This window comes from Kryptolebias marmoratus, linkage group LG22 (genome assembly GCF_001649575.2).
Source record: "Kryptolebias marmoratus isolate JLee-2015 linkage group LG22, ASM164957v2, whole genome shotgun sequence".
Taxonomy (NCBI): domain Eukaryota; kingdom Metazoa; phylum Chordata; class Actinopteri; order Cyprinodontiformes; family Rivulidae; genus Kryptolebias; species Kryptolebias marmoratus.
The window spans coordinates 13,063,957-13,074,483 of NC_051451.1; the positions used below are offsets into that span (position 1 = coordinate 13,063,957).

At 43.3% G+C, this 10,527-nt stretch overlaps 2 protein-coding genes across 6 annotated transcripts in view; both read right to left on the reverse strand.

Annotated features, from left to right (window-relative positions):
• Positions 1–1,507: 1,507 nt before the first annotated feature.
• On the reverse strand, positions 1,508–6,781 carry otx1 (orthodenticle homeobox 1). The gene is made up of 4 exons (XM_017433058.3): positions 6,386–6,781; positions 4,713–4,902; positions 4,372–4,523; positions 1,508–3,189 (listed from the first exon to the last, which is right to left on the reverse strand). The coding sequence occupies exons 2-4, from the start codon at positions 4,807–4,809 to the stop codon at positions 2,440–2,442; spliced, it is 999 nt and encodes a 332-aa protein (XP_017288547.1). The 5' UTR covers positions 4,810–4,902; positions 6,386–6,781; the 3' UTR covers positions 1,508–2,439.
• Positions 6,782–9,569: 2,788 nt separating this feature from the next.
• Positions 9,570–10,527, reverse strand: part of ehbp1 (EH domain binding protein 1) — a 130,149-nt gene continuing 129,191 nt past the window's right edge. For all 5 annotated transcript variants that reach the window (XM_037973369.1, XM_017430258.2, XM_017430234.2 and 2 more), the window contains one exon: positions 9,570–10,481. In XM_037973369.1, coding sequence (XP_037829297.1) covers positions 10,391–10,481 — 91 coding nt within the window. In that variant the 3' untranslated portion in view covers positions 9,570–10,390. The remainder of the gene's footprint in view (positions 10,482–10,527) is intronic.

Genomic DNA, 10,527 nt, shown 5'->3' on the forward strand with positions numbered 1-10,527 from the left:
GAATATATTTGCAGGAGGATTTCTACCCTGAAGGCCACAGTTTCTGTCCCCCCAGACTTTAATCCCTCTTTTGTTCGTTCAATCCCAGATTAAACCCGTTTCCGCGCCGATTTTTCCTTTTCTTTTTTTCCCCTTAACTTTGATTTCTATCTTTCTTTCCGGCGCATGTTTTACTTCTTCCACCTGAGACTTGTTGTCACAGCGGATCCATCATCTGCGTTTATTGTAATTATTATTATTGTTATTAATATTAACCTGTGGACCTTCAGAAACTCACCAAATAAGACAAGAAAGGGGAAAAAAATCAGGCCGCAAATGTTTGTTTGACGCAAATGTTGCGCTGTTGGCGCAAACGGGTTCAAATGTCCTGCTTAGCAGATATTTATTCAGCTGCTCGGACTGAAACAGGACCATCATCTGATCGGGGATTATTAGATGGATAAAGAAAAAAGAAATCTTGTTATTTATTTATTTTAAAGCTTGTTGCCTTTTAAAATAAAATTAACTCAACGCGCCAGCTTTACTCGTTTGGAGGATTTAAAAAAAAAGGCATCAGAAGGGGAAAAATAACTAATTAATGCTAAAATAATACATTAAGCAATTCTATTCAACCTGTTTTTTTATATTACCTTTTTCTCCTTTTTTTTCTATAAATAAACTTATTCTCTAATAGTTCGGCTTGTCATTTTCAAAACCAAAAATAAAAAGTAATAATTTCGTTGCCTTAAAGTGATTTTTTTTTTTTTTCAGTTTTGCGTAATTTTTTTTTTTTTAGGATTTTATTGGATTATAAAGCAGCACGATGCAGTTTTAGGGGGAACATTTTAAAATGCTGGACTAAACGTTCAGGAAACCATAACATCGGTGCACAAAAAGGGCAGAAAAGTTTGCGCAGACGTCGTTTCATTTAGTTTGATAAATTCCAGTTTTTGCCCTTTATAAACCTTTCCTTTTTCCTCTTTTGCCTGGGAGAATAAACGCATCAAACACCCTCTTCCACCTGACCCCCTCCTAACCTGGCCCCACCTCGGTAATTACCGCATCAGAGGCCCTGAAATTCCTGCGGGTTATTTTTATTTTTTTTTTATTTTTTTTTTTTTGCGGGGAAACCAAAACAGAGTAATTATCGCCATTACCGCGCTGCGTTCAGTGACGCCTCGTTGAAACGGCTTCCGGCTCGACACTCTTCAGCGCCGGAGTCAAAATGAGACAAAATGAAATAAATAAATAACACTTAGCCTCCCTGAAGCGAGAAGAAGATGTTGGCGTTTCGATTTAAAGCGGGCAGAGAGGATTAAACCGGCTGCTCTCTAAAATGGAAACGCGGTTCTACGAGGCTTGTTTTAATTACGGGCTAATTTGCATTTACCCGGCTGTAATTAGAGGAGGGGGGGGGGAGAAACAAAATAAACAAGCCTTTAAAAAAAAGTGACAAGCTCAAATGAGGGAAAACAGCAGCCTTGAAGGTTGTAACTCACTGTAAAACAAATAAAAATAATAATAATAATTCGACTTAACGGATCTTTATTAGATGAACATGTATGTAAAGTGTGGTTGCCTTTAAGATACATTCAACATCTCACTCTCAGTTTGGAGCTTCAAATAAATCCACATGTTTTATCTCCTCTCTTCAAAATATTTAAAAATGCTTTGACTCCAAAATCAAGCCAAGTGCTGAGGTTCAAAACACGTCGATGCCCAGGAGAGGAGGTCGAGTCGGAGGCTAGAATATGGACTATTTAATGCTTTAGTTTCTCTTTTTTTCTGAATAAAAGAATGTATGTAAAAGTTGAACTTTATGGCCAATTTGTTCTCTTTGGAATATTGGAAAAGATTTACATGTTTTTTTTTTGTTTGTTTGTTTTTGTTGTTTTTTTTTTTCCTCCCAAAGTTGTAATAAACAATTCAGAAAAAAGAAAAGAAAAGAAATTAAACACCAACTAATCATGGTCACTGTAACTGACCCAAATACATATTTACACATTTCAGCTCCTCGCTGCAGCTGACTAAAATCTCTGTCGTCCTAAAATAACAAATTTGAGAAATAAAAACTGTACAGGATTCGATTGGGTCGGAGGTAAAAGGGGTGCTTGCAGGCAGTTCCTGTCGGTGCACCAGAGGGGAAAAATATTCCTCCCATCCAGAGAGCTGGTGGTTTGAAGGAGTTTGGTTAAAAGAAAAGAAAAAAAATGAGTTTGGTTTATCTCCTCCAAGCAGGATGGTCTCATAAACCCACTCTTCATCGTCAGAGAGCTGCTCCTGATGCTTTTTTTTCTCTTTAAATTGTTATTTTCATTGTTTTAGATGAGGAGGACGAGATGGAGGGGAAGCAGTTCGATTGCTGATCATCCCTGCTGCTATGGGTCATAAACTCTTTAATAACAAGCAACAAACTACTCTGGAAAATAAAAGAGGGAGCAGGAAGAGAAAAAAGGGCGATCACAAGACTTGGAACCTCCAGGAGGCCTGGTCTTTGTAGTCCAAGCAGTCTGTGGTGTTAAAGTTGAGCTTCCACGAGGAGGCCGCAGTCTGCTCTTTGTAATCCAGGCAGTCGGACGAATTGAAGGCCAGGCCGGAGCCGCCGTATGCCTGGTGGTGGTGGTGGTGGTGGTGGTGCCCCGACGACTGGCTGATGTGGTGGTGCGGGTGGCCCGACATGGACGACGCCGCCATGGGGCTCAGCTGGTGGGGGTGGTGGTGGGAGTGCATGGGCGCCAGGTAGGAGCCGCAGTCCACGCCGCTGAAGTAGGAGCTGGAGGGGGTGGGGTAGCCCTGGCCGTAGCCTGGCGTCTGGTTGTAGGACATGGGGTAGGAGGTGGCGGCGGCGGCGGAGCCCGACATGGAGCGCTGCATGCAGGAGGCGTTGGACGGGGGTCCGGGCTCGGGGAGCGGGGCCACGGCCGGAGCCGGGGCATTTCCGGGGGAGATTGCGGGGCTCCAGATGGAGGACACGGTGCTGATGGAGGTAGAGGTGCTGCTGAGAGCTGCGGGGCCCGTGTGGTTGGTGGATGAGGATGAAGATGAGGAAGAGCCCGTGCTGGAGACGGCGGGAGGCGTGAACTGGCCACTGCTCTCGGACCCGGTGCTCTCCCGGGCCGGGGAGGACTTCTTCTTGGGCGGCCTGGCTTTGGCGCTGCTGCCGCTCTGCTGCTGCTGGCGACACTTGGCCCTCCGGTTCTTGAACCACACCTACAACCGAGAAACGCCAGAGTTAGCACACAGGCTCTGCATTTCCTGAAGGAAAAGGAAAAACAGAAAGAGAAAACTCCTAGGCCATGTTGGGAGTACATTATGGAGGAAAATTGAGGGTTATTATCCATCGAGGTTCATTTCCACCCCGGCCCCTTGGCTTGGATCAGCCAGGGGTCTAATTTCATACCTGGTAGACGGCTCTAAGATAACAGGCTATTGAGTTTCACCGCACAGTAGGGTAACTCAAGAGCACTGAGAGGGTAGGATCGCCTGTTTCACACTCACATTCTGAAAAAACCCTCAAACTGGGAGCTAAAGGCCTCAGTTTCCCCTTTTATGGCTGACACTGTCCTGCAGCAGGTGACGTGCAGCATTTCCTGAGAAAGGTCCAGGAAAGATCTGACTTTTCAGATAGAATTAGAACTTGTTGCATTCAGAAAAAAACATGCATATTTTATAGTATGAGCAACTGTCAAAAATGTTTGCATTTTTACATGCAGACAATTTTGTTTCAGTTGAAAAAAAATAACTAAAGGCTACACTAAGTTACACCAAAAAGTAAATTAATATTAATAAAAAAAACACATCTAAGCTCAATGATTAAAGGTGGCTGTAATTACTTTTACCAGCATCTGAAAAACAAACTATGAGGCTATAAATTAGCCATAAACTATGCATTACATTAAAAACACATTAAAAGAGGCTCAAATCACTCAATAAAGCTAAGAAAAAAGTCCAACCCCGCCTTAGTTTTCTCCTTAAATGTTTTTAGAAGTTGCAATAATTAAAATAGCTTCGAACAATACCTGAGAAACTGTTTCTGTAACATTTAAAGACAAATAATAGAAAAACTACGAAGCTAATCAGGACCTGAAACGTTCAGGTAGCTAGCTTGTAGCCTACTAGCTAGCTCAAAATCGACCGTTAATGACGTCACAAACGGTCGTCATTTTAAAAAGTTTTTAAAACTAAATTTCTGCTCTTCCAACAAAAATAAATTTAATTTAATTTCAATTACCTACAACAATGGAGAAACAAGCATATTTAAATATTATAATATAAATAATAATATTTTTATAATTAATATAATGACGTCCGTTGAAAGTGAACGGAAACTGAAATCTCCCAGCTTTTTAAAGGGTCATTAAACGCGCGTACAATCAGTCCGCCGTCACGCACCTGGACTCGGGACTCGGGCAGGTTGATTTTCAGCGCCACCTCCTCCCGCATGAAGATGTCAGGGTACCGGGTTTTGGCGAACAGAGCCTCCAGGACGTCGAGCTGCGAGCGGGTGAAGGTGGTCCGCTCCCTCCGCTGCTTCCTGGGCGTCGCTGCGGAGAAGAAAAGGACGGTGAAACGTCGCCGAACCGGCAACGGTACGCTCCACTAACCACGATAATAACCCCTCACAGCAGCTAAACATGGTGGCTTCTTAAACTGCGTTTTCACCCCCTCCACCCCAGGCCCAGCAGCTCACACCGCTCCCCCTTGGTCACCCCCCCTCCGCCGCCGGGTCCTACCTGGGTAGCCCACCGAGGGGTGCAGCAGGTCCATGGCGGCGCCGCTCAGCCCCAGGCCGTTGACCCCGTACGGGGGCTGTTTGAGGTAGGACATCATGCTACAGGCGGTCACCGCTCCCCCCAGCTCAGGCCACTGGTTCAGCTTCCCCCGGTGCTGCAGCTTGACGGGACAGTGGACCGAACCGAGTCTCTGCACACACACACAGAGGGAAATTAAACACGGAAGGACCAGTCTAATTCGCACCATGAACACAGACATTTACCTTTGCCACATTTCTTTGATTTATTGGTAAACAGTAACATCATTTTGTGGCAGAAACCAATGCAAAACATTAGCACAATTAAAATAATAATAAAAAGATTCAGCAGCAGGACAGAAAACTACAAATTAACTTTTTAAAACTCATATTTCTCCTGAATAGAAGCGCGCACTGACTCTTTATTATTTTTATTTGATTATATTGTATCATTTTCTGACCCGCATTAAAGTTACTTTAAAAACTGACAACAAACTTAAACATTAGGAGGGTTAATCTTTAATAAATACTAGAATCTATTTTAATCTTTAAAGCTGGACAACTTTTTTTTTTTATTTAAACTTTCTTGTTGAGCAATAAACCTATTTAATCATTCACAGCGCGTACCCGTTTTTACCAATAAGTCACTTTTTTTCTCTTAAAATAAACAAAATAAATATTTAGGTCTGGAAAGTGAAAAATGCTGCTGAATATCATGTATTTAAACTGCATTTAATTTAAATATATTCCAGGTGCGGGTAAAGCAAATTTTAAAGTGTGTGTGTGCTCCAACATACACACACACACACTCTCGGATTATTGCTGCGGTTTGATTATCTATAAAAATCCCAGTGAAGTCTGGTTCTGGTTCTGGTTCGGTTTGAGCAAAACCGGGATCAACCTTTTTAATAATTTAAAAAGAAAAACATGTTCCTTTTATTTAAGACTGAATAAATCAGTTTTACAATTAAACAAAAAGTGATGTTTTTTTATATTTGCTGCATTTTTTTAACTCCATCTGATTTTATCTAAATTATTTTCGTCCCTGAGTTAAAGCTAAACTCTTAAAGCTCACTTACATTTACAGAAATAAAAAAAAAACTTAAATAAATCAGTTTGGGTTTCACTCCTCACAGCTGAAAGGTCTCAACTCAGACACCCTGAAAGTGTGAATTAAATTAGCGCCGTTATTTAAACAGTGAGCCCCCCCTGAAAAATAAAATAAAATAAAACAAAACAAACGCGTATTCCAGCTCCGCCAGGCCCGGGTGGAAAAAAGGAGGAGATCTCGGTGCAAATGAACTCAATTAGAATTTAGATTAGACCTCCGGGGAGAGGAGAGAGCGTTTCACAAGGGCTCTTATCTGCAAACTAAATGAAGAGAAAGCCAAAAACACGCCTCTCCAATTATCAGCCGAGTGCTCCGGACTGCGCTCAGGAGGAGAAATCTAAGGAAAGAAAACTCTCCATGGTACAAATCATTTAGGTTTCAGGAGCAACAACAACAACAAAAAAGGGGGAATCGGGAGCACCGATGTGGAGAAAAGGAGACATTTAAAAAAGTTAGTTTCAGCTTATCTTTGCGCTTCAAACAGCGCGCAAAGGAAAGAAAGTTTGCGTAAAAATAGAAAAGAAAAACAACAACAGAAAGTTTACCTTTGTTTTACTCCTTCCTTATTCCACTCCTCCGAGCCACAAGAGACAAGTAAAATTATCCAGCAAGGAGGAAGGGGGAGGGTGGGGAGGAGGAAATGATCTGCGGGGACACCCAGAGTGAGGAGGCGCAGAGGTGCTCAGAGCCGGAGAGCGGAGCGCAAAGCGAGCGGCATCACGGAGCGGCGGCGCGCGGGCGGGTTCGGCGGCGTGCTCCTCGCTGCGGTTCCGGCCGTTTTTACAGCCAAGCGCGTCAAACTCATTTGCTTTCAGAGGGGCAGCTTGCCGCTGTCTGTCAGGCTGTTAAAAGGGGGGATTTCTAATGGAGACGGATGGAGATTGATCACCTTCTCTCCGCCCCGCGCCTCTATGAGCGGAGGATCACCTGCGGGTCCGCCTCCCGCGCCCAATGACGGCGCGTCCGAGGCCTGACGGACGGCGCGGGCGGCCTATGGGCGCGCGGAGGCAGCAGGAGGAGCGCCCCCTCCCCCCTCCGCGCCTCCCCCCCTCCCACTGACAGGACCCCCACCTCCCTCTCGATCCGGAGAGCAGAGGAAGCCCGGCGCGGGTTTCCAGAAAGATGGATTCAGAGGCCCGCAGGAGAGCGCGCGGGCCTGCGCTGCTGCTGTGCGTCACAGCGGAATCAGCTGCATTTTACGAGACTTTTTTTTTTTTTTTTTTTTTTTTGTCCACCTCCCAAATTTATTCATCACTTACTCGCAAAGAAGATGCGCAGGGAACATCTTTATTGGGGCTTTTTAATAAACCTAAACGCGCTTCTTCTATCCGTGATTTTTCTTCTAAACTTCACCCCGAAGCGTCTGATTTTCCGCCCCCTCCTCATGAAATGTACCAACAGGAAGGAGAAACGCTGCCTTCCGTGAGGATAAAACCAGCTTCAGTTTTAGTTTCTCAGCAGCTCTTTAATTCCGTTTATTTGACACTTTTTATTCCCACTAAAAAGTGAGAGAGAGTCAGGAAAACAGGCGAACAGAAGTTAAATTTATCCGTTTTGATTTTTATTGTGATACCCCTCCCCTCTTCATTCTTTCTCTCTCTTTTCACACACACACGCACATCTCATGAATATTAATGAGGGTTTAATCCCCATTTAGAATTACATTTGAGGATGGTAAAGTTTAATAGGTAGAGACCTCTAACTCTCTGCAGGAAAAAAGGAAAAATCAGCTGCAGAAACTGCAGCGTGTTTATGGTTTTAATGTGTATTTTTTTATCCTGATAATTTGACCTTTGTGATGGTGAGGGTCGTGAGGCTGCGGCTTAAAAAAAGAAAGGAAAAAAACATTTTCGTTTTGTTGTTGTTTTTTTTTTTAAATACATAAAAAACAGTAAACTTGCGTAAATGAAGCCCGCTGCTGTTCAGGGAGAATAAAAGTGACATTTCTCCGTGTGAAGGAGGAGGGCTGTCAGAGGGATGGGAAAGCCTTTTTTTTATTGAGAGCATTTTGAAGGAAAAGGAGAACAGAAACGTCGCAGGTTCGATGTGGAGGCCTGCAGTTTTTGGAGGCACCTGAACGCACCTTTTTGACACAAGATGTCCAATTTTACGCATACGGAGAGAGTCAAATCTACCCAACATCAAACACGAATGAAGCAGGGAAAACGAGTCCGACACTGTCCTTTTTTAAGGTGAAATAGATTCAGGAGGTCAAACAATTTCACGCACCTTTTATTTTTATTTTTTGTATTTTATGTTCTCATAACATCTGAAGTCCGAGCAGTCAGAGACCCAAATACCAGCACCCCTCCCGTCCCCCAGCGCACACAGGGCTCCGTTAAATTATGCAAAAAGGCCATTCAACAAATATGGCCCAGAGTGCACAAAAGGAGCGGGGTTATTCTGACATTTTCCCCTCGCATTTCTTGTTTTTAACCCCCCCTTTCCTTCCTTCAGATAAACCCCTGAACAAGTATCAAGTTATCAAGTTGCACCAAAGCTTTTGTAATAAGAGCATTTTGTCTAATCCCAAATTGCAGTTGAATTTTCTTAATGCTGAGCTGGTAAAGCCTGGGATTAAAGGAGAGGAGAGCAGAGAGGAGAGAGGAGAGGAGAGGAGGGGGAAAAGTTTTGTCCCTCCAGCCGGCAGGATTGGGAGATCGGCGGGGATGTTTATTAAAAGCGTGATGCAGGAAAACCTCAGAGCTGCTCGGAGCGGCGGCCGGGGGAGAAAAGCAGGAGGCCGAGGAGGAGAGGCCAGGAGGCATCAGAGCTCCGGAGATGAGCCAGGCAGCCGAACCGTCCGAACCGAGCCGCTCCTCCTTTTCCATTTTTTTATGCATCGCGTCGCTTTTATTCACGGAGACAAGGAATCCAGATTTTTTCCACCCTTTTTAAATTTGATTTTAATTTTTAAAAGAAGTGATGCTGCGGAGGTAAGACGGGACTATTTCACACCATTTAATATTTCATCACTTGCTATATTTAAATTAAACAAATTCGGACGGAAAACTTTAGTTGTGCGCAAAAAACAAAACAAACAAGAAAGCAAAGGAACTTTTAAAACACTTCACTAATTTATCCAAGTTTAAATCCACCTGTGTGTGACAGAGACCAGGGTGTGAGTGGAGGTGAAGAAAGTTAAACGTCCTTTAATGTTTTAATTCAAAGTAAAACGACGCGCCTGGGGGGGGGCATGGCGCGTAATGCGCGCGTCCGCGTTGGCCCGAGCGGCGCGGAGAGGAGACACGGACCGGCTGAGATCCTCTCAGGGAGTCAGAGGAAGGCCGGGGAGGACGTCTGCTGTCACAACCGATTTTACTGCTTTAATCGGGGCTGGGAGGCAGTCTGCGGGGGGAGGAAGAGGAGGGTTAACCCGCTGCCAGCCCCGGCTTCCTGCCTCTTCTCAGGGTTTTAAACAAATAATAATAATGTTTCCTGAGGCTCAGATCGAAAACAGCAATAATAACTATAAAACCCCGAACGGATATATTTATATTTTAATTTTAAAACGACCACAAATCACAAAAAATTGGAACAAATTTCCTCTTGTGAAGCCCAACCATTTCAGTGACTTTCCAAATAAAAAGTGTTTTAAATATAAGCAGATTTGGATCATTTTCTGCAGGAGGTAAAACTTAAAGACATCAGATTAAAAAGCTAAAACAATAAAATGCTACCCAGAGTCCACTTTGAGGGTTAAAAATAAAAACGCCACACGCTGCCAGGTGAAGCAGGAAATCATAAGGACTTTATTACTGGAGATTTGAGTTATGACACTGGAATAAATAATCAGATAAATGTTCACACGTAAAAGGACATCTGCACCAGATGTGGAGCTCTACAGAGATGCAGGTGGAGGTCTCCTCCTCTGAACACAATAAATACAAACCAAAAGTTGTTGCACATGAAATGTGACGGGATGTACAAGCAGCAATAAATAATATACATATCTGTTTGTGTCAGACTGCAGAGACAGAAAGGAGGATTTTGGAAGCCATTTGTGAGAAAAGTGATGGAAATATACAACAGTGTATTTATTCATTTATTTTCTCTTTTGGTAAAACTGCTTTCAAGCCAAGACGTTAAAAAACAATAGGAAAGATTTATGAACAGTGATGCATTTAAGATATTTTACAGGTAAAAAGTGAGAGAATTAAAAGACACACAGTCAAGTCATGAAGTATCTCGTAAAGAATTTTTTTTTAAGAAACAAAACTCCTCGTCGTCTTCTGAACACGACAAAGAGAATTAAAAGTTCAAACTCCTCTGTGCTGTACCTCAGACGACAGGGTTTGCACTGCGCTCGTCTCATAAAGGACATTTATATTTCATACAGGTACCGTTTTCAAGAAGATAGCGTTAAAATAAAAACAAAACAACATCTGTGGCTGGGACGCTGGGACCGTGAGTCAATATAAAGTTGGTGTCCAGAAACAAAGTCAGGATAAAAATGTCTAAAAGCTGCTATCAAATAGGAATAAAAGTGAATATTTCTTTTGATACATTTCTTTTATCGGCTACATTTGTTGGTTGTTGTTCTCTGACGATCACTGAAGGACACACTTCTCCTCTTTCTTGGCCATCTTGCCTTTGTTCTGCTCCAGCGTCCTCTCCAGGTGCTCGTCCTCCTCCTCGGCCCTGCGGACGGCAAAAAAGGTCAGAGGTCACCAAAAAAAAAAAAAAA

Coding starts and splice junctions, on each gene's coding strand:
- otx1 (XM_017433058.3), bottom strand. CDS start 4,809: ATGATGTCCTACCTCAAACAGCCCCCGTACGGGGTCAACGGCCTGGGG. Junction 4,524..4,712: donor CCCCTCGGTGGGCTACCCAG/GTAGGACCCGGC, acceptor TCTTCTCCGCAG/CGACGCCCAGGAAGCAGCGG. Junction 3,190..4,371: donor TGCCCGAGTCCCGAGTCCAG/GTGCGTGACGGC, acceptor TCTCGGTTGTAG/GTGTGGTTCAAGAACCGGAG.